Source organism: Brachycentrus maculatus, unplaced genomic scaffold (assembly GCF_059751285.1).
Source record: "Brachycentrus maculatus isolate JH-2025_06_01 unplaced genomic scaffold, ASM5975128v1 h1tg000244l, whole genome shotgun sequence".
In the NCBI taxonomy this organism is placed as follows: Eukaryota; Metazoa; Arthropoda; class Insecta; order Trichoptera; family Brachycentridae; genus Brachycentrus; species Brachycentrus maculatus.
This window is the reverse complement of record NW_028280995.1, coordinates 2,661,043-2,675,301: the sequence shown is the minus strand read 5'-3', so window position 1 is coordinate 2,675,301 and position 14,259 is coordinate 2,661,043. Positions and strand designations below refer to the sequence as shown.

At 35.6% G+C, this 14,259-nt stretch overlaps 3 protein-coding genes across 3 annotated transcripts in view; 1 reads left to right on the top strand and 2 right to left on the bottom strand.

Annotated features, from left to right (window-relative positions):
• Nucleotides 1–14,259, top strand: part of LOC148306327 (transmembrane protein 120 homolog) — a 369,069-nt gene that overhangs the window by 148,444 nt on the left and 206,366 nt on the right. The window lies entirely within an intron of this gene.
• LOC148306335 (uncharacterized) lies at nt 202–8,985 on the bottom strand. The gene is made up of 6 exons (XM_088265284.1): nt 8,798–8,985; nt 7,626–7,842; nt 4,291–4,557; nt 3,728–3,888; nt 2,070–2,157; nt 202–1,232 (listed from the first exon to the last, which is right to left on the bottom strand). The coding sequence occupies exons 1-6, from the start codon at nt 8,872–8,874 to the stop codon at nt 645–647; spliced, it is 1,398 nt and encodes a 465-aa protein (XP_088121410.1). The 5' UTR covers nt 8,875–8,985; the 3' UTR covers nt 202–644.
• On the bottom strand, nt 10,588–12,766 carry mago (mago, exon junction complex subunit). The gene is made up of 2 exons (XM_088265286.1): nt 12,431–12,766; nt 10,588–10,864 (listed from the first exon to the last, which is right to left on the bottom strand). Exons 1-2 carry the CDS (start codon nt 12,686–12,688, stop codon nt 10,682–10,684), a joined length of 441 nt encoding a protein of 146 aa, XP_088121412.1. The 5' UTR covers nt 12,689–12,766; the 3' UTR covers nt 10,588–10,681.

Sequence of the window (14,259 nt, the reverse complement as noted above, 5' to 3'; positions counted from 1 at the left end):
CACAGATCTGACTCAAAATACACAAACAGTATTGTCCAGAATTACTTGCTTATAACCCTTATCCGCACCCATGGTGCATAGGGCACTGCATCGAATTGATGCAGTGTTTTCTTGATCATTACTTACATGAAGGCAAGGTGATCACTCTTGCACTTTAGGAACCAGTCCAGGGTAATATTAAATAAATATGACCGTGTAAAATCACTAATATTTATTTTCACTCCTCTGGGAATCGGACCCGGGACCTCCAGCACGGTAGCTAAACACGCTGACCATTACACCACGGAGGCGGACACTAATTAGAATTAGACTAATAAATCAATCACACATTAATAAATTATGTATCACAAAAGTAAAATCATTGGCAACGTTTTCAACTAATCTAAACACAAAAACAAAGTAAATCCATTAAAATTAAATGACTGTTAACCTTCTTCAAACAAAGTATCTCAAAATCACGCATGTTCCAATTAGGGGACGATTCAATTTGAAAGACCCCAGTTCTAAGTATCATTATAAAGATCCTAAGTATCATTATAAAGATCACAAAAAATTTTGAATTAAATTGCTCTAATGGTCATCAATATATCAAGAAAAACATTGTTTTAGTGGGATTTCGAATTCCTCTCTTGGGTCCGGGTAGGTCAATTTACCGACACGGGCTTGCGACAAACTTTCTTTAAATTTCCCATACTTTTGCCATTTTTGTCTTTACTAATTTGAGATCTTTTTTTGAGATTCGAGACTTTCAGAGGACCCTCCTTGCTTCCCGTATCCATCTTTTTGACACTGCTTGGACCTTCATCGTTATCATCTTTGGATTGACCCGCGATCTGCGCTTTATTCACGGATACATTTGGTTTTGCCACGACGGAAATGAGACCTTGCTTTTTAAGTCTCTCCAGTTCGGTTTTCTTCATCACTTTAACAACGGGCTTCAAGACTCCCTTTGGGAGAGAGATTCGTTTGACCATTACTCTAGGCCCGTTGATAACTTTATCAAAACCTTCTTTTTTAGAGTCGACAGGTTTTTCGGGATCAAAACAGTTGCTAAATATGTTTTTGTTCATGTTCACAAACTCGTTGAGGGTGATAGCGCCTTCGCTAGATGTTTCCGTCTCTAGTTCGGATGGTTTGGTATACAAAGGGTCCCCTTCACTAGGAATAGGCTTTTCTAACGGCTCTGGCGGTACCAACGGAGAGGCGATGGGAGCCTTTATATGCAAATTATTCTGGAAAATAAAACCTTCAAATTATTAACATTTTTTGGATATCTCAAAAAAATAAAGGAAAATTAATTGATGAAAATAATAATTCGGTTGTAACAGATGGCGCCATATATGTAGACAATACAGTGAACTATTTGTAATAAATCATCTAGTATTAATTGTCCATCAGGAAGATGGTTCTTTTTATATATGTTTCAAAGTATTAACATCTCAACATAGATGAAGAAGAAAATGGAATTTTAAATATACATTTTACTTAGTATATACCACTGTTACTTAAAATCTATTGTGACACATGCTTCGATGCATTCCGCATCATTTTCAAACACCGAAGGGCGTTTGTGCACTACCCGGAATTTTACCGTCCGGCAGTCCGGTTTTGAAAAATGAAAGCGAATACGACAGTTTAGTGTGATCGAATTTACGCGCAACGTGTTCACGCACCGATCAAGAGCACCGATCCGAAGAAAGATGGACAAAAGCACAAGCCAATCCAAGCCTATCATTGTTTTAAAACGCTAACTAACGTGCCGGACGGTAAAATTCCGTGTAGTGCACAAACGCCTGATGAATATGATCTTACCACAAAGTGACTGCCGAATAAATTAATGAAAGAATATGGAAGTCTGGATGGGCTTATGGCCTATCAAAGGCTGGTTAAGTGATCACTTTACGTACATGCAACATTCACCATTCTACCCGTGACTGACAATTACTTATAATTTTTGGCACTTTGTGAACAAGCTGATATTTCACTTCAATTGGATTTGAAGATCGCTAGCCCATTTTATCGCTATTTTCCAAGTGAAATTGTTGAAAAGATGCCTGAAAAATACTTACAATTGATCTTCGTTTTCCCGGTTTGTTAGCTGGAAATTTCACTCTCCGGAAATCGAAATCCTGGTCCACTTTGGTAACTACCTGTTTCCTGGAAATAAGATGATTATCGTCCACATTATGTATTAGCATTATTCAGGGTTATTCTTCCACCACAAGACAGCGACCAGACCAGAAATATAGGGTAATACATACAGGGAAATACATCGAAAAATAATGCCATCATTTTAACCCATTGCGCCAATAAAGATGACATAATTTGTTCATACAACACAGTATTTAATTTTGACACATTTTTTTATTACAACATTAAGACTGAATTACACACAAAATAAAAATGGTAAAACAAAAAAGCGTAATATTGTTGTTGGTGTGCTAGATCATTATGGCTCATCCCCAGGTAGTTTTGGAAGAGTGTGTTCAGTTCAGAGTTGTGAAAGTTATCGTCATTCAGTTTTAATGTAAAAAAATCACTTCAAAGACAAACCGGCGAATCGCTGGCTTTGTGAGTCAGTGACAAATTGACCTAAGCCAGCGATTCGACGGGTTTGTGTTGCAATGGGTTAAAATTTTGGTATTATTTTTCAATGTTTCTATAGAAAACATTATTTGTATGTTTTCTTGAATGTTTTCCGCAGATACTTTGTGGCACATTTTATAAACTTTATAAAATTAATTAACTTTGTTAACCACTTCTTTATTAATACAATTTAACCTACCGGTTTTGACAAGAACCTTGTCAACCCTGATGATGACAAGGTTCTTGTCGAAACTACTACTACTGTTTATTAATAAACAAGTGGTTAAAACAAAGTTAATTAATTTTATAAATTTTATTTGTATGTGTTCAAATAAAAGCGATTTTTATACGCCCAATATTCAAAAAGGTCAAAAACCCCGGTTGACAGTTTACATCAGTTTGCCTTCATTAACATCTTTTGACAGTGTTCAACCAGTAGACAATATTAGAATATTGAATTATTCACCTATGATAAATACATTTTGTACTGTTTTGATTTGGTTTTATAACAGTACGTACTCTCGTATATTCATTTATATATTTGTATATTATTTATTATTCATCATAGATTTTGTATACGGAGAGATTTCTTCCGGAATATTCTATGAAATTACATAAACCTGAGGTCCCATGAGATAATAGAGTCCTTATAACATAAATAAACATCACATATTTTATATCACACACATGAGAAACGCCAGAAAATACCATTTTCAAAATGAAAATAAAAATAAAAAATGGTATTTTCTGACGTTTCTCATGTGTGTGATTATAATCCATGATTCGGACCTGACATACTAATATAAGAGTTTCTGCTTAATAAGAAGCTTCTTTACATCTCACCAATAGATGTCTCTAGTGAAGTTCTAGTGATTCAAGAACAAGGTTTCTAAATTGGTTCATATATATATATATATGTAGAACTTCCAAGAATTTGAGAAGTGTGGTTGTCAATAATGGGTGGAATTGGTGAAAGTTACATGTGTGTAAGGTGATCACTTAAACCAGCTTATGACGGTCGTCAGCCCCGTAAATGCCCAGACTTCCATATTCTTCTTCATCTTTGATGAGATGTCAAAAAAAAATTTAAAAAAAATTTTTAAAAAAATAATAATATACAAATACGTTAAACAATGCTAACCTCATTTCCTCACTCGTCACGTAAAGATCGTCTGGTTTGTGAAATGTATTGTGGAATTCATAAGCCGCTACAGAGTAGAACAAGGCATCGCATGTCTTGCATTTCACAACATCATCCGGCGGTTTCACCGGATCTGCCCCGTGGACGTTAGAAATATGTTTCTGAAATGCAAAACTAGCTTTGAAACAACATCTTCAACAAACTTATTATAGCTATTTTGTCCGTCTCCGTAGTGTAATGGTCAGCACGCTGGGCTACCGTACTAGAGGTTCGTGTGCGATTACCAGGGGGTGTCAAATAAATATAAGTGATTTTTTTCACTCTAATATTTATTCAATATTACCCTGGACTGGTACCTGAAGCGGAAGACTGATCACCTTTCCTTTATGTGTTAGTGATTAAGATAACACTCCCATCATTGCCATGTGGTCAGTGCCCTATGCACCATTGGGTGCAGTCGAGGCGCTGTATAGAGCTGCCCAATACAAGGACAATTACTCTCAAGTGATAGTCGACGTCAGGGGGACCTGACACGACACAAACAGAAAAAGAATCATATCAACCTGCAAATTATATTTGATGACATATTCCTGCCCGCAGAAATGGCAATAGTAGGCAGAGAGCAGGTCGCCGTGGCCGTTGAGGTAGATCTTGTTGGAGGGCGGCGGCGTCTGGACGAGGAGGAAGGCGTGCGGCTTCCTGTGGAAGGACTGGCAGTGGTACTTCAACGCCTCATTCGTGAAGAACATGCCGCTGCACTCCTTGCAGGATATCTCCAGCAGGGGCTTCGCGGACTCATTGTGCTCCCTCTCGTGAGAATCTCGGACATGCTGTAAGGATAATAGTGCAATTTAAGAAGAACCAAAAAGTTAATATTTCTAATGGTGGCTAAAATTACATTTTTTATTAGAATAATATCTTCACTAAGTGGCATTGAGGATAATCTAAACCAGTGATTCCCAAAGTGGTCTATATCGACCCCTAGGGGTCTATGACAACCTGCAAGGAGTCTACGTCAGCGAAAAAAAATGAAAATGGGGGTCCACGATAGTGGATCTCAACACAAACACTGATAATACCTATTTACTTACATCATACTATCTTATAATATCAAGACATATACATTATTTATAAAAGTACCTATGAAGTAAAAAAATTATTATATATATATTATAAAATTGTGTAAGTTGTAGGATGTTGGTATTCGCTTGTGGTCAATAATTTTTTTATTTTGAGTAGTTTTAATTTAAATTCAATTAATAAATGTATAAATTAACATGTGTTTTTAATTTAAGTTTTTAACACTTAACTTCACTACAGTTATAAATTTACAGGAAATCAATATCAGGTAAGTAGGGGGTCTACCCAACACGGAAAAACATGGCAAGGGGTCTACGACACAAAAAAGTTTGGGGAACTCTGATCTAAACAATGAGAAATATCCCTCTCATGAGAATCTCGGACATGCGATAAGTATAATAATGCAACCTTTAACTTAGCAAGGAACCAAAAAGTGAATATGTCTAATGGTGGCAAATATTACACATTTGGTTAGAATAACGTCTTCACCAGTAGCAATGCGGACAATTTAAACAATGAGAAACCAGAATAATCTAACTAGTATAACTTGGAGAGGTAACTCGTATTATTTCATTCCGGGAGTATGGACATAGGTGGGAATTTTCCTCAAGGGAGTATCGACATCAATGAACGTCGAAGTCCGTCAGTCAGTTAACACATTGTAGTCGGGCGCTTCAAACAATAGACTCTAGCCTGTAGCGGGCGTTTTTCGCGATTAGCGCAAAAATATATCGCTTTCTTAAAATTGACACAATTTCTAAACCAAATAATATTTTCGATTGAAATTTTCAAAGAAATCATAAATGACATTTGATCATCAAAAATAAATTATAATCATAATTTTTAATTAAGTATTCCGTATTTCACAATTTTAGAAGCATTGTAAACTCTAAAAAATAGTCTTCCTCTCCGAGGTATCATTCCCTATACAATGCTAATATATTTAAATAATAAAATACCAAAGAGTAAACAAAACAGTGCGAGCGGTATAAAAAGTATTCCAATACGTGAAATGACTCAAACTAAACTGGAGATTGAAATTCTGGCGATGCCTTTACAAGCGACACACTAGCCAATCCGGACAAGGCACCTCAAATAACGTCAACAGACTGTCGCCTAGCACCCAGGTAGCAGATTACCCTTCAACGCGTTTTATTTCACACTGATAACAAACCCGTATATTGCCGTTTCCCGCCGATAACCGACAGTCGACAAAAACAGCATTTGCCGTGTCCCGCAGTTGACCGACAGTCCGCGAAAAACGGCAAATGCCGTGTCCCGACGACAACGTGTTAATATGATATAACTTGTATAGCAATGACATCTGTGGATATTTGTATGTAATTTTGTCATAAAATAAAACTTGGAGATTTTTTTTTTTACATAATTTCTATATTCATAATACATGGATTTCGTGAAAAAAAATCCACGTAAAATGAACCCACTCCCGAGGGAAAGTCTGATATCAAATATTGTACTCCCTGAAAGGTTAAAAATGGTGTAAAATATATGAAAGTATGTATCGTGAAGTATATTTACAATAAAAGAACGTTTAAAAAAAAAACATTTACTTTAGAAATGATACTCAGTAATGTAGTAGAAATGAGGCTATATATAAAAACCGCAGTTTTTCAAATACTAAAGGGTGACAACTATTTAAATTTAACAAAAAATTTATCATCGAGATTCTCAAACGATTTTTCTACTCCAAAATGCAACACCAAGCAATTTCAGCAAAACTTCAAATATTTGGCAATCAAACATTTCAATAAACTCCCTAAAGAAATAAAAAAAATAGATGATATAAAAATCCTTAAGAAAAAAATTAAAGCTCTATACATTTAAATCTTAAAAATATATATAAAAAAAAAAACTTTTATATCTTTTATTATATAACATTAAACCACGAGTGTAAGTCCCTTTCCAAGCACAAGAGCACAGACTCTTTTATGGAGAGGCACAGCGAATCGAAATATAAAAGTTCTCCATATGTATAAATGATTCAAATGTATTATGTTATAAATAAAAATGTAAATATATTAAATGAATAAAAAAAATAATTTATTTTTGCATTCTTATTAATTTGTAGGTCAGATAATACAGTTGGGCACAAGAACACCAAAAAATATGAATTTACAAACCTCCGTCGTTACATATAAGTAGTATACCATTTGAGTTGATCATGCTAAAAGGCTCATAATCTAATGATGTTGTAAGAAAACAAAACTTATGAAGAAAAAAATAAAAAAACAAAAACAACCCCATTTCTTGGATCATTTACATTTACAAGTATGTAAACTAAAAAGCAAAAACAAAGATATTTATCGATAAATGTCGTGTATTTTTATTAATTTTTGTATCATTTCATTTGCAGTATATATTATTTTTCTTCTAGCCCTTATCCGCACCCAAGGGTGCATAGGGCAGTGCATCATATAAACGCAGTATTATCTTGATGATTAACACACGAAGGAAAGGTGATCAGCCCTCCGCTTCAGGTACCAGTCCAGGGCAATATTGAATAGATATTAGAATGAAAAAATCACTTATATTTATTATACCCCCCCCCCCCCTGGGAGTCGAACCTGGGATCTCCAGAACAGTAGCCGAGCGTGCTGACCATTACACTACGGAGGCGGACAGTATATATTATAATTATATATTCTATTATTATTATGTAATACATTATAATATATATACTGTCCGCCAAGTAGCAAGTAGCATATATATATTTAGATTGTCCTCAGTGCTACTTGGTATATATTATAATTTACAAAACTTATTACTAATGGGTTTTAATTATAATCAAGTAACAAACCTTTAATGGAAATTGTTTGCCACACCACGGACAGAAATTGTTGTTCGGGGAATCGGGATGCTTTTTAAATTTGTGCGAGATAGCTTTCGTGACGGTATCAAAGGTCTCCGGACAAACATCGCACGAAACAAGCTTAGCTGATAGAGTCCTCACATTGGGCTTTACACATAACCTCATCTTGTTGACCGATCCATTCTTAGTCAGAACAGCGTGAGATCTTAAAAAGGCAATAATACCAAAATGCAATACCAAACAATTCCAACAGAACTTAAAATATTTGGGAACCAAATACTTTTTTCTCTCTCTCTCTCTAAAGCCGCTTGTGCACTACAGGAATTTTACCATCCGGCAGCCTGGTTTTGAAAAATGAAAACGACTACGACAGTTTAACGTGATTGAATTAACGCACAACGTGTTCACGCACCGATCAAGAGCACCAATCCGAAGAAATGGACAAAAGCACAAGTCAATCCAAGCTAATCATCATAATCATTTGTGTAGTGCACAAACGCCCTAACCCTTAACCGCACGACCAATGGTGTATAGGGCACTGCACAATATAAACGTAGTGTTTATCTTGATCGTAAACATATGAAGGAAAGGTGATAAGCCCTCCGTTTCAGATACCAGTCCAGGGTAATATTGAATAAATATTAGAGTAAAAAAAATCACTTATATATATTTGACCCCCCCTGGGAATCGAACCCGGGACCTCCAGAACGGTAGCCGAGCGTGCTGACCATTACACTAAGGAGGTGGGCAGAAATACTTTTAGAAGAAAATAAATTGCTAAAAAATAGATTAAATGTTTTATGTACATGTTAATCGAGAAATTACACAAGATAAAAAATACAATAAAAAATATATATCACTCACAAACATAAACAATAAATAATAAGTGTTATTCCCTCTCCAAACACAAGAGCTTAGTCTCTTTATCGGAGAGAACAGCGTAACTAATTTTGAAATGACAATCAACATTTTTTTTTTAATAACTTAATTCATTTCCTAAACATTTCTACTTTTGACAAAAAGGAGAAATGTTTAGGAAATAAATTAGATTATAAAAAAAAATCTCTTGTAACTAAATCAAATAAATAAAAATAATTTAAATTATACATATCAAAGTCAATCATATTTCTGTCGTAAAACAAAAATCCACCCCTACTCACTTGAAATGCTCGCGCAGTGCGTTCGCTGAAGGCAATTTCTCGGTGCAAAATGCACAATTGTATGCATTAGAAGACATCCTAATTATTTCAACGTAACACTTGATACTTTTGAACGAAAATTAACTGACTTTTATTCAACATTACGAATATATAAACTGATAGGACACAATGCCGCCGAACAACACCTGTCAAATGAGAATATCGATTTGAGCGTTTGAAAATAGCGCCATCTGCTGGTAATGTTATGAAAACTATCCATAAACTATCATGCAAAATAATAGACTAGACTTTAAAAAAACCTAAATAGTAGTACTTACCTACGTAATTTAAAAAACCTGATAATTAAAAAAAAATTATATGCTCAAAATTTTTTATTTCCTTTATTTATTCCGTTGTGTCGGGTTGTGGTCCCGTGGTTAGTGTCGCGGACCCCCGAGTCAGAGTTTCTGGGTTCGATCGGGTTCTACCACAATTTGATACCTATTTCTAATAATGAGGCACCTTGGCTCACAGAAATAGTATGGAATTGTAGTATTCTTATAAATAATAAAAACACAAATATTTATGTTTTAAAAAAAGAATAAAAAAAATAAGGACATATGATGTTCATATCTTACTTTTACTTTTTTTTTTTTAAGTTTATATATATATGTATGAGGTATGAAGTCAAATATTTTATGTATATAAATTTGAAACTTAGTAATTGCAGCAAAATAAGTTCCATAAAACTCATGGGAATAGGTATTGTTAATACATTTTGAATAAATGTTTATTATTCAGATCTCATTTTTAACCTACCTATCAAATGTGTATCAATATTTTTAACTCACTTTTAAAACTTTTTACTTACATATATAATTTTTCAGTTCCAATAATAGATAAAATAAAAATAAAATATTAAATGATTCATATGGAAAAATTGCCTATTCGTTGGGTAGCACCCACTCAAGTGAAAATGGGCAGGATATATCTGTCGAAGAGACGACGGTCGATGGGGAAGAAAAGTATTGGAATGGCGCCCAAGAACTGGCAAACGAAGCATCAGCCGACCCCCTACAAGATGGACTGACGATTTAAGAAGAATAGTGGGAGTGACCTGGATGCGGAAGGCGGAGGATCGAAGAGGATGGAGACTCATGCGGGAGGTCTACGTTCAACAGTGGACGGACACAGGCTGATGATGATGGAAAAATAATTATCTTAACGCAGTCGGAAATGAAGAGACAAAATTTTGAGTGTGTCCAAATACTTGTTCACAAATCTGGATAGTCTCCACTTAGGAGTATTACTTATTAATTTTTAACATCTCTACTCAACGTAAGGTGGAAAGTGAATTAATTAAAGTTCAGGTGTAATTATCACATTGAAAAACCTTAAACTATAAATTATTTTTGTATCTCCTGTATGTTATGTTTATAATCTAATCATTAAAAAAATATATATATGTATATATATTAAAAATTTAAAAAAAAATAAAAATATAAACTTTGTATTACCATGTTAGTATTCGGCTCAACACAGGCCATGCCTAAAGAGCCGTAATACGTATAATAAATGTGTATATGAAATGAATATGTATATTGAATGTATCTATGTATTATCTATGATAAATAAATAAATAAATAAAATTAAAAAAATTAAAAAAAAAAAAAAAAAAAAAACATCAATGGGAAATCAAGAGGATTGGTGTACATGGTATTAACTTTGTGGTTGGTTAAGTTTTTTTTTCATAAGAAATATGTATGTATAACACAATTCCTACTATTACACATAAAATTAAACACATTTGCTGACATTTCAAAATTAATTTATTAGACAAAAAAAATACAATGTTATATTAATAGTAATAATTATAAATGTGACTTAAACGTGACGGGTTATAATCTAAATTGGTTTAATCTTGAAATGGAGTCCTATTAGTGAGAACACTAAGCACTTCAAGTCCTGAACGAGGTAATAGAAGCACCGAAGTCCCTCGGGATCTCGGGATTGGTTGACATCTACAAGGGACCCAGTCTTCGACGTCGTGAAAGAAATGTGCTCCTCTCCGATGACGATTTCCAATTCCTGAAATTGTAAATAAACAGGGATCCATTAATAAAACATACCTCAATTCGGTATTAGAAATGGAAGATCTAGGTATAACCTTCGACACCAAACTCAGTTTTCTACCGCACATGAAAAAAATAACCAACAAAAGTATGAGAATGCTCGGTTTCATAAAAAGAATTACTAAACATCAGTTTGAGTATGTCCAAATACTGGTTCAAAAAATCTGGATTATCTCCTATTACAGGAGTTATTTTCATATTATTTTTTGACATCTCATCAAAGATGAAGAAGAATATGGAAATCTGGGCATTTACGGGGCTGACGACCGTCATAGGCTGGTTAAAGTGATCACTTGACACACATGTAACATTCACCAATTCTACCCATTATTGACAACCACACTACTCAAATTCTTGGAAGTTCTATATATATGCACCAATTTTGAAACATTATTCTTGAATCAATAGAACTTCACTAGAGACATTTATTGGTGAGATGTAAAGAAGCTTTTTATTCAGCAGAAACTCTTATATTAGTATGTGAGATCCGAATCCTGGATTATAATCACACACATGAGAAACGCCAGAAAATACCATAATAATACTGTAATTGGAGATAATCCAGATTTTGTGAACAAGTATTTGGACACACTCAAAATGTTGTAAGTAAGGAGTCAAATGGAATACAATTTATCAGTTTGGGCACCAATTTATTGTATTCATTCACAATCAATAGAAAGAGTTCAAAACAAGTTTTTAAAGTATTATTATATAATAAATTTAATAAGTTGAGCCATAGGATAAAGCTACTTGATCTGATTAACTTTAACAAAAATTTAAACAATATTTTAGACTGTCCCTTGTTATTGCAAATGATAGAAACCTAGAAACTGTCAAATATTTTACTGTAATAACAGTCGGACAGTGTCTGGATTCAACACTCCCATTCACCGAATGCAAAGCCTCGGCAATGATTTCGCGGACCACACGGATATCTGGAACATGTCACTTGATAACTACTTATCAAGAATAATTACAATACTTCAGGCTGATGTATAATTCCTTGTCTAATGTATTCATCCTTGTTCAATATACTTAAAAGAGATTATTATTTTATACAACAATTATCACATGTATTATATTTATTAAGTACAAATTGGCTACGGTCGTAAATATAGGAAAAAAAAAATAATATTTTTTTTTAAATATAAAAAAATGGTGCATTTTATTAAAGCGCAAATAAACGTAGCCTACAAAGGATTGCGCTACAATCGTAGTGTCCGTAAAATGTAATTAAATATAACATAGCTTGAGCTTGACATTGTCAAATGCTTCGATACCATTGTACTGTGGGGTTAGCTGCAGAATGCGTTGAAAATATCGCAAATCTATCAGATTTATGTACTGTATACATAGCCTTCAACTGAGTGCTAGTATCGCTTGAAAATTAGGAGTATTTCAAACGCAATAATAAATGAACACATATTACAGATATGATATACAGCCGAGCCAACCGCCTTACAAACGGGTAAAACTAACCTCAATATTGAAAGGCGTCTAAAGTGCAATATATGTTATTTACCTGTCTTCCAACGCGATCAGGCTGCGGCCAAACGGAGTCATCTTCGTGCATTATCTCCGAATCGTGGATGATTCGCTTCAGTTCCTCCATAACGCAGGTGTGAACGTATACTTCCTTTCGGATCATGGTGTCATTTTTGTAGTTGGAATTATTGGCGTACCTAAGCTTGCCATCCGGTCTGAATTCAAATTCCAGAAATTCGTGACCGAATTTTCCTTTGTGACCAACATAGTATCGGATATAAAAGTCAGTTGACATAATTAACAATAATATACTATCGAAATGCAAAAGACCGGCGCCCAACGCGTCTTGTCGATTAATTGTTTATCTATGATTATTTATAAATTTGAAACCATAGACAAACAATTAAAACAAGGTAGGGGCCAAAGATTATATGGTAGGGGCAAAGCATGATGAGAAGGAATAGAGTTGAAATTGCAAATATTACATGCAAACTTATGGGGTCGGATCTATTATTGGGGCTGTTGGAACATTAAACCAAGCCCCAATGAAAAAATGTTGCCAGTTCTAATTTTTTTAATACCTGAATCTAAAAAAAGGCATGTGTAGATTTTTTATTTTTTCTTGACATAAGCTACCTCATTTTGCCTGAAAAATAAGCAGCTAGCTTAATCTCAACTCCAACGAAGGAGACGTATAGTTTCTGTCCAAAAATTTTTGACTTGTGACATGACAAAGAAGGCTGAAAAGGTGACAAAACAGGAGCACACTGAAAAGGGTAAAAATATGGCTCAAACAGATTTGCCAGCAGGGATGGTGCTAGGTCCCAAATAGAGAGAGATGGCTAAACCAAGGTGCCCAGCAAAAAAGAGAATAAAGGAGTTGAAGGCCGGACCGGTATTAACTCCCAGACGGCCATACAAGCCAAGGACTGAGGCCGTGGTCATCAAGATGACTGAGGGCATGACTTACGCCAATGCCCTCAAGTGCATGAAGAAGGAGGTGGATCTTGGCCTGATGGGGGCAATAGTCAGATTAATTAGATGCACCCAGAGGTCCTGAAGCATGAGCATGCTCAAAAAGTGCTTCATTGGGGGCAGTTTCGGTGCAGCATGGAAACGCCAAAAGCTTGTACTGATTCCCAAGCCGCCAGGGCCGACAGCATACAGACTCCTCTGTATGCTGGACGGCCTGGGAAAGGTACTGGAGAGGCTGATTCTCCAGAGGCTGCAACCGTGCCTCGAGGCGAAACTGTCCCCCCAACAGTATGGGTTTCGGCCAGGCCGGTCAACGATCGACGCCGTGATCGAGGTGGTGGCACACATACGCAGAGGCTTCGAGGGAAGCGTCAAGAGTAGCCGACATACTGTGCTGGTGGCGCTCGACGTACACAACGCATTCAACTCTGCGCGATGGGAAGTGATTCTCAAAGCGCTGGAGTTGGACGTTGGGGCACCTGGCTACCTGATCTGCCTGATCGATGACTACTTTAGGAGGTGAACGCTCACCTACAGTGATCCCGGTCTGGGGGAGGGGGGCCAGACGTGGAGCGTCACCGTGTGCGTCCCACAGGGATTGGTCATTGGCCCCTCCCTGTGGAACGTCATGTAAGATTAAAAGAACTACTTCTTCTTCTCAAGCCTTTTGTTCTCCACTGCTGGATATGGCCTCTTCCGTATCTTTCCATATCCTCCGGTCGGTTGCTGTTTGCAGCCATTTTCTACCCCCCACAGCCACTATGTCGTCGGGCCATCTTTTTTGGGGTCTTCCCTTTTATTCTCCCAAGATCTCTATCTCAATATGTCTTACAATATGTCCCGCCCACTGCCACTTGAGTCTTGCCAACTACTATTATTACTATTTTTTCT

Excerpts from the sequence above, each read along its gene's own strand:
- LOC148306335 (XM_088265284.1), bottom strand. The coding sequence starts at position 8,874 with ATGTCTTCTAATGCATACAATTGTGCATTTTGCACCGAGAAATTGCCT. Across the intron at positions 7,843-8,797 it reads GCACTGCGCGAGCATTTCAA|ATCTCACGCTGTTCTGACTA; the intron begins GTGAGTAGGGGT and ends TGCCTTTTTAAG. Across the intron at positions 3,889-4,290 it reads TCATCAAATATAATTTGCAG|AAACATATTTCTAACGTCCA; the intron begins GTTGATATGATT and ends TTTGCATTTCAG.
- mago (XM_088265286.1), bottom strand. The coding sequence starts at position 12,688 with ATGTCAACTGACTTTTATATCCGATACTATGTTGGTCACAAAGGAAAA. Across the intron at positions 10,865-12,430 it reads CTGATCGCGTTGGAAGACAG|GAATTGGAAATCGTCATCGG; the intron begins GTAAATAACATA and ends TTACAATTTCAG.